Genomic DNA, 13010 nt, shown 5'->3' with positions numbered 1-13010 from the left:
TCAACCACTAAGCAAGTGCACGATGTGTGTGAACCATTGCTTACCATATAAAGATCAAAAGCACCAGTCTAAATAACTGCTCAAAAATTAAATTATTTACAACTTCCAATCCTAGTTTCTATCTGGATCATAGGATGAGAAACATAAAAGCCACGCAAATTGATCTTAGGAAAACGAGCCAGTAATATTCCCATAAAATCAATGATTCCCAAAGTTGTTACACCAAGAATTAATCTCACTCAAGCTGCACAATGGTACAGCCCTGAAATAACTAAAAACTAGATAATAAATGCAAGATGTCCTGCACTCAATGCGCTGAAACTACTAGTCATCCTGTCATGGAAAGGATGAATCACAAAAGCAAGACAGCATTACATGAAGCCCGCAGCAACTGATTCCTGAATTTAGATGGATGAGACCCTTGGGACATCAACAGGGAATCTATCGATCTCATCCATCCATGGGTTTTTCTCCTTAGCTGGATTCACTGCCCTCAAAGCCTTCCACACTGCACTGTTACACTTGAATCCGGAACCAAATGCTATTTGCCATGTTCTATCCCCCTTCCTAATCCTACCCTTAGCTTCTGAATAAGCCAATTCATACCAAAGAGAACTGCTGGAGGTATTGCCAAATCGGTAAAGAGTCATTCTTGATGGTTCCATGTGCCACTCAGACAGCTGCAAATTCTTCTCCAGTTCATCTAAAACGGCTCTTCCTCCAGCATGAATGCAGAAATGCTCAAAAGCTAGCTTGAAATCTGGAATGTATGGCTTAACTTTCATTTTAAATAGTTTCTTCCCAACCAATGTACCAAAGAAAAGCAGCTGCTCGGACATTGGCAAGACCAGAGGTCCCAATGTGGTGATGTTGGTCTTTAAAGCATCACCAGCAACTGCCATCAGATCCTTTGACAATGTAACACCAACCTTCCCCGCAGAGTCTTCTTCCTGGGTAACACAGGAAAAGCACTTATCATCAGCACCCTTGTGAGTGCGCACAGTGTGAACCAATTCATATTTGGATCTTCTTCTGTCAGAGCGTTTGTTCGAGAGCAATATTGCAGCGCCTCCCATCCTAAACAAGCAGTTTGAAACAAGTTTTGAGCGATCATTCCCAAAGTACCAGTTCAAGGTGATGTTCTCCATGCTGATAACCAATGCATAGGAGTTGGGATGGACTTGAAGAAGATTTTTAGCAAGATCTATTGAAATTAAACCTGCACTACAGCCCATTCCTCCCAAATTGTAACTTTGTATATTTCCTCGAAGCTTGTAATGGTTGATAACCATGGCAGACAATGACGGTGTTGGATTGAACAAGCTACAATTTACAACTAAAATTCCAATATCTTTGGGTTTTACAGCGGTCTTAGCCAAAAGTTCATCAATAGCACCAAACATTACAGCCTCTGCTTCTTTCCTAGCTTCTTGCATTGATGGGTTAGGGGGAATATTGAGGACTGCCTCTGGAAGGTAAGTTGAATCCCCAAGTCCAGATCTTTCAAGGATCTTACGCTGAAACTCAAGATTCTCCTCTGTAAATGTACCAGTCATTCGAGACTGATCCATGAAGATCCTCTTTGTGCATTTCCGAGATTCCTCTGGTTTGTAGCAAGCAAAATTAACAAGGTAAACAGGACGGGGCCGAGTTAGAAAGTAGAGGGTTGATAGGAAAACAAGAAGAGTAGAGCAGATGATCACAGAAATGAGGTTGTATTGAAGATGCTCCCAAAGATCATAAAGGTCCTGGATAGAAAATGTTGAGAGCTGTGCAGCTATTACAACTACAAGAGGGGAAAGGAAGAGGTACATTCCATGGGTGATTAGGTAATGGTATCCAAGCTTCACATATTTTAGCTTAACGGATTTCTTAAAATCAGGAAGGTTTCGAGATGATGATGATGATGATGATGGGATCAAAGGTTGTTCCGGTTTGGACTCAGCCATCTTTTCCCTGCAAAAAAATTTGAACTAATTGTAGCAGATCAAATGTGAAAAAAGAGCCATAATAAGAGACAATTTTAATCCAACAAGGTGCAGAGCCGGCCAGACAAAAAGAAGGTAAAAAGATGGATTTTCAAAGGTAAAGTTGAATCAGAGAATTCTACATGGTCATTTTTTCTAAAAAAAAAAAAAAAACACAGCACCTACTTATCAATTTTCTCCCTTTTAAGAGATAAACTTTCTGGTATCAAAGCCCTAAAAACCTTAAAACCTATATTCAAAATGATAAAGAACATGCATTGCCAAAGAAATGATTAAGTTACTCCTTTTCCCCATTTCTGTCACCATAAAATGTCTTTTTCTTTAAAAAAAAAAAGGTTTCACATCAAATCTAACTAGGATTTTGCAAACGTGGATCAGAGTTCCACATCAAATTCATAAATCGTACATAGTTGTGAGAACTGATCGTGGGGAAAAACATAAAAACCCAGACCAGAATTTGCATCAAAAGACAAAACTTTTCCAATAATTCAGACCAATTAGCCAGATAAAAGACCTTACAAAAAAAACCCAGATCACATTTCACACTGAAACAAATAAAATCAACTGTCAATGGAAATTAATAAAAAAAAAATTCTCACCTTGATCCCCAAAAGCCACCAAAGGGTCGCTTGATAATTGAATCTATTCAAGAAATACCACGGAGACAGAGAGGAAGGGAGAGAGATGCTAAAAGAAAAGACTACAAATAAGAGGCGCGTAAGTGCGTTGAAAGAGAGAAGAGAGATCAACGGATATTAAAAAATTTGAAACGAATCAAGTACAGTAAACCTTAAAAAGCACCGAATCATCAATTGTAAATAAAAAATGAAAACCGTTTCTGCCAAAATAGAAAAATAAACCAAAAACAAAAAGGGAACGTGAAGGGAAATGGGAAAATGATGACAAAACCGACGAAGAAAGTGGCGTAATGGACGCGTTTTGAATTGAAGAGGCGGCGCCGTCTGGGGTTTGGAAACGTTTGACCGTATTCTCTCTCGGGGTTCACGGCCAAAAACACGTTGTCGTTTTCAATCAGACGGCTCCGCTTGGTTTCAGCCCGTTGCTGCCAGTTTCTTGGTAACTGGCTATAGTATCACTTTTGCTTCCCATCTCTTTTAAATTTAGAAAATGCTAAGAGAGAGAGAGAAAGAAAAAAGGCAGACGGCAATATTTTATTTTTTTATCTATTTTTGGTGAGTGGTCCAAAGGACAAAAAATAATAAAGTGGAATTCAAAATTTTCATTCTCAAGTCTTCTAGAAAAATAGTACACACATATTTGAATTGTCAATTTTCTTATTATTGTTTTTTTTGTATGAATATAGATATTAATTTCTCTATTCAAATAAATATTTGAATTTCTGTGTGCGTGTGTTTTTTTTTTCATTTTTTTTATGAGTGGTTGGTATCAATTTCATGCATATCTTGGACAAATAAAATTTGAATGATTGATAAGCAATCATGTCTTTAACCATATCTCCACAATTATACATAATTTATATGGTTGCCTTTTTTTTATTTTTTAAAAATATATTTTAATCTATACCTTTTAAATTAAAACTATTAAGATAGCATTTTGTATGAGAAAAGTAAGAGTACATTCTTGCAATGTCTGGGTCTTAAGAATATAAAAATAAATTTTTTACTATTTATTAAATATATTTTTTTGATTGAAAACGTAAACTCATAATTTATACGTTTATTTAAATTTTATTTTTAGAATTTAAAATACACAAGGTTAGACTTAGATTTCAGCTTGTGACAAAAAAAAGGAAACAAAAAATAATTAAATAAGAGAAAATTATTTTCAAGCTTATATATAAAAAGAAATTATCTATACAAAAATGTGCCAAAATAATTTTTTTTCCTTTATGGCCACGAATCTAATTAAAAAATATTATTATTCTATATATAGTGAAATTTTTATACTTCACATACGAAATTAAACTATTATGACATGTAATTTCAAAAAAAAATATTCGCACATGTTTTTTATTTTGCTATATTAAATTTTTTAATTTTTTAAAATATACCCGATAAAGTTATGTGATGATCTTTTGATCTGTTGGTGGAATTTAAATAATTTTTAAATATACCTTAAAAGCTCCAGTGATATTATATTAAAATAATTTTCTTTAAAAGAAAAATTAGTTCAAAACTAAACAATTACTAGTTATACATGATCGATTTCTATTTTCAAATAGCTAGAGTTGATATCATCTCAGAACTGTCTTTTCTTAAATTTGTGCTAAATTATTTTTTATTCAATTTTAACTTTATTTTCTATTTTTCTCTTTTTTAAATATATTTTCTTTTGATACTTTTCTAATTAACTTTGTATGTTTATATGTGTATAATTCTTTTAAAAAGATACATCAAAAACTAAATACAACATGATTAATTAATTAATTATATCTAGAGCTTAAATAAGTGTACGAATACATTTAATAAGTGTGTAGCATGATACAACATAATTAATATGTTTATTAAACATATTGGATTAAATTTTATACGATATAACATAATTTGTTTACATGGTTAAAATTTATATAATTTATAATTTGTTTACATGATTAAAACATGTTTAAATTAATTAAACTAAAATAATAATTCTACATTTTAAATTTACAACAAAAAATAAAAAATATCGTAAAATTTATTAACATCAATAAATCTTAATCATCATAAAAATATTAGTATTTATATGAATTAATAAACAGATATTAACTGTATACTAAATGTATCTACTCAATACGTGAACACGACTAAATAAATAGATAATAAACAAATCACAGGATATGTGGATAAATAATAAAGTAAATGGGTTTGACATGATTATAAAATGATTAAGACGCGATTTATTTGTGCCTTAATCATGTTGATAAGATTAATATACGAAATACGATGACCCTAAACATAAACTCGCTTAAATTCATATCATGATATATACAAATTGTGAAGTCTAAGCAAGACCAATAATTAACAAAAATAAAAAATCAAATAACATTCAAAAAACCAAATTGGAAAATTAAAATAATAAAAAAAAAGAATTTTGGAGAAGTATGAACTTATCTTTCAGGTTTGAGTTAAATTTAACTATGCATTTCAAATGAAATATTTGAAATTCCTTTTAAAATTCATGTAATGTCATCCAAATCCTACTACAGCTGTCATGAGGTTATTGTTTTCAAAAATGAACATGTGGCATTCAAGAAGAAAAGACAGATTATACGAGTACAAATAATATAATTAATTAATCATGTTGTAAATATATTTTAAATGAATTAAGTGAGTTTAACACAATTTTGCTAAACTTAAGCCTTATTAAATTCATATCGTGTTGTCAAATTTTCAAGTCTAAATAAGACCAATGGAAAAAAAAAAGAAAAATCAACCAGCATTTAAAAAAGCAATTTGAAAAATTAAAAAGGAAAACAAAGGAACTTTAGGAAGTATGGACTCATCCTTCAAGTTTGAGTTCATTTTGACACGACATTTCAAATGAAATATTTGAAATATCATTTAAAATCCATGTAATTTCATCTAAATCCTACTACAACTGTCATGAGACCATTTTTTCAAACATGAATACGCGGGATTGAAGAACTTTCTGTAGAACAGAATCAATATATATATATATTTATATAGTGGTTAAAACTACAGTTAAAGCATTTGTAATATTTTTCAATTTTTTTTTTTTTGAAGCGAAAGCCAATGATAGCACATCTTAGGACCACATGTTGGTTTCTATTTATGGAACATTTTCATGTGAACATTTACCTGCCAGTACTAAAAGCCTAGACCAAATCTTTTGTGAGTGGAAGACACTTATATGTAGGGTGGGTGGACTGTGGAGTATTCGATTTGGATTCTACAAAACTTTCATAATTTAGTTATTACTTTTACTATTTATTTATTTTTGTTCATCGTAAAAAACAAAAATATGTTAAAACTAAAGAAAATAATATCCTATAGAATTTAATTTTGTAATAAAAAAGTATATTTATTATATACATGAAGCATTTACATTTGAATGTTTGTTTTAATTTCTCTTTTTTGTTTGTCAAATATGATTTTGCTCTTTAATATATATATATATATATGACAACTTTTGAGGAAGGAAAAATAAATAAAATAATGCACCAAGACGAAAATAAACAAAAGCAAGCATCAAACAGAACCTATTTAAGTGCATGATAATTTATTTCATAAATTACTACAAAAAAAAATTAAATTATGTAAAATACTCAAATATTATTATTATACTAATGTTCTTCGGTCTCATGGTTGGACGCTTTTAGTTTATAAACCTTTTCATTATATTGGGAAAGAAAGTTAAATCAAATCGGATGGTTGACTGGTTTCCAGTTGATCAGCTACTCGAAATGGTTCAACTGTTCAAATTTTACAAACACAATGACAAAGCCGAGACCTTGAGGCTGAGACTGAAGATGAAGGTGCATAGAATTTGAGCTAAAAGTTGCATGCTAATGCCAAGCAAAAACATCTTTCTTCAAGCTCATTTAGCACTGCTCTACAGTTGATTTTCCAGGTGGCAAAACCGATGGCAATTTCCCCCAGGTTTGATTTTGGTCACATGCATACCAACTGGAAGTCACATGATTTCCATTCTTTTGTCTCCTTGGTTCATGGCTGTAATATTCTTCAGGGTCCATGCCTAGCTGTTTTCGACACAAAAGAGGCATGCTTGCTATCTCAGGCATGAGAATGTGCTTCAGAGTTCAGCTTCATGCAGGCGCTTAAGGCAATAGTTCACTATCATGTTGGTACGACCTTAAATTTTCTTCCATGCAATAAGGCTCAATATAGCATTTTAAATGAATTTCAATAGCATTTAATTATCTGACTTTAGAAATTCAATGAATTAAAATTAATCGTCCACATGATTAGGACCATTAGCTACTATTGCTTCAGCTTGTAATTGAGTAGGCATACTGCAAACTTCACAAACCGTAATTAGATTTTTCCTGCAACTCCTCCATTCCTTTTACATTGTGACCTAAAGCAGAGGCTCCGCTGCCGGAGATCGTATTACTGGATCTTAAGTTCTTAACTGTCCCCTGGTATTGACTGTTGAGAGTGCTGAGCTTTGAACATCTTTGAATAAACAAATTGCTGCATCCATGAGACCATGACCTTTAGCAAGAACAAAATGCTTTACATTCCATATGTGTTTTAGCCAAGGAAAGCCTATACTGTTCCCTTAATTACAACTTCCAAGAAAGTGTCACTGGTCAATTCAAAACCGGAAAGAATGATTTGCAAGGAGTAATCTTGCTAATCCAAAGTGAATTCCTCAAGCCAAATTAGCACTTCATTTCTCTTCGATGTAGTCACCCAAAGAAAGAACATAGAGAATGGAGTCAATAACTAAGATGATTAAAACAGATAATAAAGTAATACTAACTAACAATTAGTTAAGGAAGGATCTGGCATTGTATAGATGGCATCATCAACATTGCAGTCCTAACAAGTCAGCCGGCATAGAAAACTAGCTACTACCTAGCTACCATCCCCAAGCTAGTTCTAGAACCAATTAAAGAACCATCAAATTGCATTAAAAGAAGCAAACAGAACAATGCTGCTTACAAAGCATGGCATACTGGGTAAAAGAAGAATAAATTAATGGAAACCAAGCTCGTCAAAATAGAAAATTCATGGCTAAATTTAGTAACTACATGGAATTTGACTCCAGATGTATGAAGTTGGTGAGTATCACTTCTAGTTTGTTTTTATCCAGGGAAACAAAACAAAATATCAGACAAAAACAATGGACTTCTGGCAATGTCTTCTATTTTTATAAGTCCATGTTTTTCACAATGGAAATGTGTGTTGCCTTTCTCAGCAATTACAGACAGTTATGTATTCTTACATTTGATTGCTATAATATTCCATGTGGTGGGTCGAGGGCCTCAAGGCTGTGAATATAATGTGTACAAAATTTGTAATATGCAGTTACTAATTTATCAGTATAGCCAACAACAGTTACTATGAGCGATGTTAAGGTGATGCAAAAAATTTGTCAGATGTGAAATGCACAATTGCCTGAAGTAAAATCCCTTTTGCGTGCTAAGCATGGAGTGAAACCTTGCAAGTGATAAGGAAAAACCAAATCATACCATTGTAAAGCTCCACGTTCGGCCTGGATCATTGTAGCGGGCAAGCAAACAACCCTTCTTAGGTTTAAGACCGTCTCTAATAAGACTAGAGCGCAATGCTTTCTCTTTCTCACGAACAACCTCCTCTGTAGGTTTTCCACTGAACTTCAATGCTGCAGCAATCCCTCCTTCCACCTTTCTCAAGTTAACTGTTTCTTGACTAGGATTTGGCAAACTGTTGAGGTACAAATACACTGATTAGTTGCTCAATCAAAGCATGTGAGTATTAAAAAAACATTATTTTTTTCTTTATCCATTTTGGTGTTATGAAACTGCCTGTTGATGCTTCAGACCTCAACTAGACTGACAAGACTCACCTGCTTATATCTTTCTCCAATGGAAGAACAATTTGGATGGATACCTCAGATAATTCAGGATCAAGTGCCTGGGTGAAGACAGGAGTAGTCATTGGTATCTTCTCCATTGTAGAATTCTTACCAAAGATATACCTGCTCCAATGGAACCCATCAACCACATCAGGTGAGAAAGAAAAAGGAAAATTAGAATTGAAACCAACATAATGAATTGGATCCCAGAAGACTAAAAGACACTTACCCAGCAACAGTATTAAAGCCAGTTGACCCTGACAGTTTGTCTCCATCTGTTTGTACCACTATGAATGGTGTATATTTCCTTACCTGCATAACATCTAAGTGTTACTGACGCAATTACCAGATATTCAAACAAATTACATTTTCTCAAAAAATGCAACAGGAAACACTAGTTAAAGGAGTCATTCTAGCTAATATAAAAGCTGTGTATAAAGTGCAGCAATTTACTTTAGACAGAAAAGACCTTTATAAGAAACTGATGACAATAGTATGACAGGAAAATGTATAAAAGTATACGAAGTCCATATTATTAAAACCCCAATGTTAAATGAATACACATTACAAACAGAATCCAGAAGTAGAGTATTAATACTACATCATCAATACAAATTTTCTCTAATGATCCTACTTGATAATGAGTCAAGTTTACCAAATACATTTCCCATTTTTCATTCACATTTTCCAAATCAAAGGCTTATGCCTTTATTGTTACAAAACCAGAACGAAATGAGTTTGTCTGCCCAGCTGCCAGCGCACGATTGCTGGGCAAAACATTTTGTTTTGGCCATAGCATGTACCAGTAAGAGCAATAGTTCATGGATGCACAACTGACTTTATTCCAAAAATTAAAAGAAAAAAAAAGAATAATTCGACCTCATAATTTGCTGTCCTCTTCAGTATCTGATACCTCGGTGTCTCCAAGTCAGGGGTCTTATAAATCCGCAACTGCAAAAAAGAAATGAAATAACAAATAACATTCCATATGTAAGATGGGGCAGATACACAAATTTATGGCCATTAAATGTCATTTTGCAGCAAATGACTAATCATTTATCAAATAATTAAAGAACCATACCTGCCTAAACACATCCCATAAACCTTCCAGCGAAAAATAATCATTGTTCTCTATGGAATCCCAAAAGTCCTACAAGTATAATAGAACACACAAACTAAAATATTTTTCTCAAATATTACTAAAGTTATCAAAAGAAGAATTGTTAATTTAGAGAACTAAACCTCACCAAATGGCTACAAAACTTTCCATTCTTTGGATTGATGCCCATTACAGAAGTTCCAGTGAAGGCCAGTTCAGGCTTCCATGGCAAAAGCATGAATTTCATCCCCATAGTCCACCTTGTTGTTATCTCATAAGGTCCTGTCTATACCAACTCAACCAGTCAAATAAGCAAATACCCAAAGTAAAAGAAGTTGTTACACTATCAAAATTTACATTAGAAAGAAAAAGTTCATAGTGAATCGAACCTGCTTGACCCAGTGCAATTGAAACAGAGGCCTAAAGAGTACCTTCAGCAAAGAAATGTTAAACAAGTAACCGCTTATTGTATCATGCTTTGTTATTGGGTCCCTGAACGTGACTTGCTCGTCATATGCCATCCGATCAATCCCTTGATCATCAAACAAATGAGGAAGATCATCATACAAGAAACTAACTAACCCTTCAACATCAACAGTTGGCTTTGTCGGGCTGCTTTGATCCACGAGGCTTAGTCTACGTGCCCACTTCAACTTTTGATTCGTTGTAATGGCTTCCTTTCTTGTTTTGAAGATTGTTGTAGAAGGAGAAGGAGATGTAGAAGGGAGTCCGGTGGTGGTAACTTGTCGGAAACTGACGCAAGCGGCGGGGATGGGCCGGAGAATTTGAGTTGAAAGTTGAGCGGTAGCCATATCGAGTTGTTTGAGTTCCTAAGTTCAAAATGAGTGTTGTTGCTTAAGTTTACGTGGCTAGCGATGTCCTTTGGTTTGAAGTTGAGGGAAACGGTTAACGTTAGCCAGGAAAATGATTGGTTGCTGTTGGTTCCGGCCTTTGACTTTGAGGGACCCTTGTCAAAAGTTTCCTTTAATAAATCTATAAGTAATAGTATAAGGGCAAATTGAGCCTGGGCTCGACCCAAAAATTTATGGAACGTACGTGTCTTCGTCCAAGCTCATCCCCCATTAAAAGTATATTGAAACACGTGTTCATCAAGTTGAGCTTGGGCCTTGGGTGAGCCATTCGCCCAACGGAACTGTCTAACCTCTACTTTTTTTTTCTCCTTAAAAAATGATGCATCGAGCATTTTTTCGTATTTTGAATTTTTTTAATAATTAAGAGAAAAAATATATAAATTTTATTTTTTATATAAAAAATTATGTACTAATTAATGAATTAAATATTCAAGTACTTAATAAAGTTATTATTGATATATATATATATATTTATTTATAATTTTTTTTAATTTTTTTTAAATAAAATTATATATATACATTTATCATGAAATTATCTGAAAATAATATATTTATATTTAACATATTATCATCAATTATATTTTCTTAATATATATACTATGAATAAATGTTATATAAGCATATCATAATAAAGAGAGTTAAAGTGAGAAGTTGAAATCAAGGAAAAAGAAGAGAATAAAAAAGGAAGGAAAAGGGAGAGAGAAAGGGAACCTTGTTGGTAACGAAGAGGTGATGGCCATCATTAGCAATAGAAAGGTTTGAGAGAGAAGAAAGGGGCGATTGGTGAGAGAGAAAAAAGTGAAGAGAAATGAGAACTTAAGGGTTTTTTTTTTTTAAGTTTAAAACATTAAGTACTTTAAAGAAGGTAAGTAGAGTGTTTCAATTTTACATTTAGTACGAAAGAGGATCTTGGAAAAGAGAAAAAAGTGAGAAGAAATGAGAACTTACTGCAAGTTTGGTACAATGAATAACTAAGCTATTCCTTGTCTATTCCTAAGGAAATAGCTTAGCTCCGTTTGGTATGGTAATATCACAAAGAATAGCTATTACCTAGTAATAGCTATTCTCTCAAAAGGGGTAAAATTCAGGCATAGTTAAACCCGAGGTTCTCCATGGTTTTTGCTATTCCGTGACCATGGGAATAGCTCTGAATTATGATAAGACTAAAATGCCCCTTATCATTTAAAAATATTACAACCCTATACCTATATATATATATATATATATATATATATGTATATATATTTTTTTCTCATTTTCCCTTATTCTTTCTCTCTCTTCTCATGTTCTTTCCTCTCTTATTCTCTCTCTAAGTGGCATCAACGTCGAAGATGATGTTAGTGGCGACGGTGACGGCAGCGGAAGCGACGGCGATTTTATGACCAAATATGGTCGGACAAGATTCAAACGGAAATTCAGCCAAATCTGGCACTCAACGGCCAGATCTGGCAGCTGGAAGCACCGGATCTGGTGCTTTCTGACCAGATCCCACGGTTGGATCTGGCACTCCACGGCCAGATCCAGCCGCGGGGAAGCGCCGATTTGGCACCGTAGTGGCCAGATCCGGCCACATGGTACTCCAGATCGGCGTTTTGTTACACCGATCGCCTTTCCGGCGACTGGCCCATGAAAAAGAAAAAAAGAAAAAGGGAAAAAATAGAATAAAAAGAATAAATTATTTATAAAATTTAAAATATTAATATTTTATATATAATTTAAACATTATTAATATTAATATGATTAAAATATTAAATATTAATATTTTAAACTATTAATATTTTTATTTATTAAATTATTAATATATTAAATTTTTAATGAATATAAAATAAAAATTATTAATATTTTAATAATATTATTATTAAATTATAAATAAAATATTATTAATTAAAATATTAGTAATTAAATTATATTAAAATATTGATATTTAAATTATTAATTATTAATATTTTAATTAATTATAAATTATTAATATTTAAAAAATAAAATAATTAAATATAATAAAAGGGTATTTTTATCTTTTTATTTTCTATTTCTTTCCTATTCTAAAGCTATTGTTACCAACCAAACACTGTAATAAGTCATAATAATTATTCCTACTCTATTCCATTCATTATACCAAACTACATAATACTTATTATATGTTATTCCCACCTCATTCTATTCTCACGTAATAACTATTCTATTTCATTATTATTTATTTCGTGAACCAAACGTGCCATTAGGGTTTTTCTTTTGTTAGGTTTAAATGTCATACTAAGCACTTAAAAGAAAGTAAGTAAAGTGCTTCAATTTCACATCTCGTAAATAGGAGGATCTTGGAAAAGAGAAAAAAGTGAGGTGAAATAAGAATTTAGGGTTTATTTTTTTGTTAGGTTTAAATGTCACATCAAACACTTAAAAAAAAAAATAAGTAGAGTGTTTCAATTTCACATCAAATAAGTAAAAGGATCTTAGAAAATTTATTAAGTATGGACATTGCACATCTTATCAAGTGACAAAGTGATATAAAAACAAACTTAATTAACTTAAACTCGACCTATACCAAGT

At 32.5% G+C, this 13010-nt stretch overlaps 2 protein-coding genes across 3 annotated transcripts; both read right to left on the bottom strand.

Moving 5' to 3' along the window:
• Window positions 1–165: 165 nt before the first annotated feature.
• Window positions 166–3148, bottom strand: LOC18588689 (3-ketoacyl-CoA synthase 11). The gene is made up of 2 exons (XM_007013264.3): window positions 2588–3148; window positions 166–1956 (listed from the first exon to the last, which is right to left on the bottom strand). The coding sequence occupies exon 2, from the start codon at window positions 1947–1949 to the stop codon at window positions 405–407; it is 1545 nt and encodes a 514-aa protein (XP_007013326.3). The 5' UTR covers window positions 1950–1956; window positions 2588–3148; the 3' UTR covers window positions 166–404.
• A 3997-nt stretch (window positions 3149–7145) lies between these two features.
• Window positions 7146–10501, bottom strand: HBP5 (SOUL heme-binding family protein). 2 transcript variants are annotated; one of them, XM_007013261.3, is made up of 8 exons: window positions 10023–10501; window positions 9740–9877; window positions 9574–9642; window positions 9372–9443; window positions 8722–8804; window positions 8484–8615; window positions 8128–8341; window positions 7146–7330 (listed from the first exon to the last, which is right to left on the bottom strand). In XM_007013261.3, the coding sequence occupies exons 1-8, from the start codon at window positions 10401–10403 to the stop codon at window positions 7286–7288; spliced, it is 1134 nt and encodes a 377-aa protein (XP_007013323.3). In that variant the 5' UTR covers window positions 10404–10501; the 3' UTR covers window positions 7146–7285. The 2 variants fall into 2 exon arrangements, with proteins under 2 accessions (XP_007013323.3, XP_007013322.3); XM_007013260.3 differs by having other exon boundaries at window positions 9981–10492.
• Window positions 10502–13010: the final 2509 nt, after the last annotated feature.

The sequence above is a fragment of the Theobroma cacao genome, chromosome 9, assembly GCF_053813885.1.
Source record: "Theobroma cacao isolate CCN51 chromosome 9, ASM5381388v1, whole genome shotgun sequence".
NCBI lineage: Eukaryota > Viridiplantae > Streptophyta > Magnoliopsida > Malvales > Malvaceae > Theobroma > Theobroma cacao.
This window is presented reverse-complemented; position numbering and strand designations above follow the sequence as displayed.

What these genes read in the sequence shown, in the direction of transcription:
- LOC18588689 (XM_007013264.3), bottom strand. Translation starts at nt 1,949, where the DNA reads ATGGCTGAGTCCAAACCGGAACAACCTTTGATCCCATCATCATCATCA.
- HBP5 (XM_007013260.3), bottom strand. Translation starts at nt 10,403, where the DNA reads ATGGCTACCGCTCAACTTTCAACTCAAATTCTCCGGCCCATCCCCGCC. An exon ending in GGCTTTAATACTGTTGCTGG is followed by an intron (nt 8,616 to 8,721) that starts GTAAGTGTCTTT and finishes CCATTGGAGCAG; the next exon opens with GTATATCTTTGGTAAGAATT. An exon ending in GAACGTGGAGCTTTACAATG is followed by an intron (nt 7,331 to 8,127) that starts GTATGATTTGGT and finishes ACTACATCGAAG; the next exon opens with AGAAATGAAGTGCTAATTTG.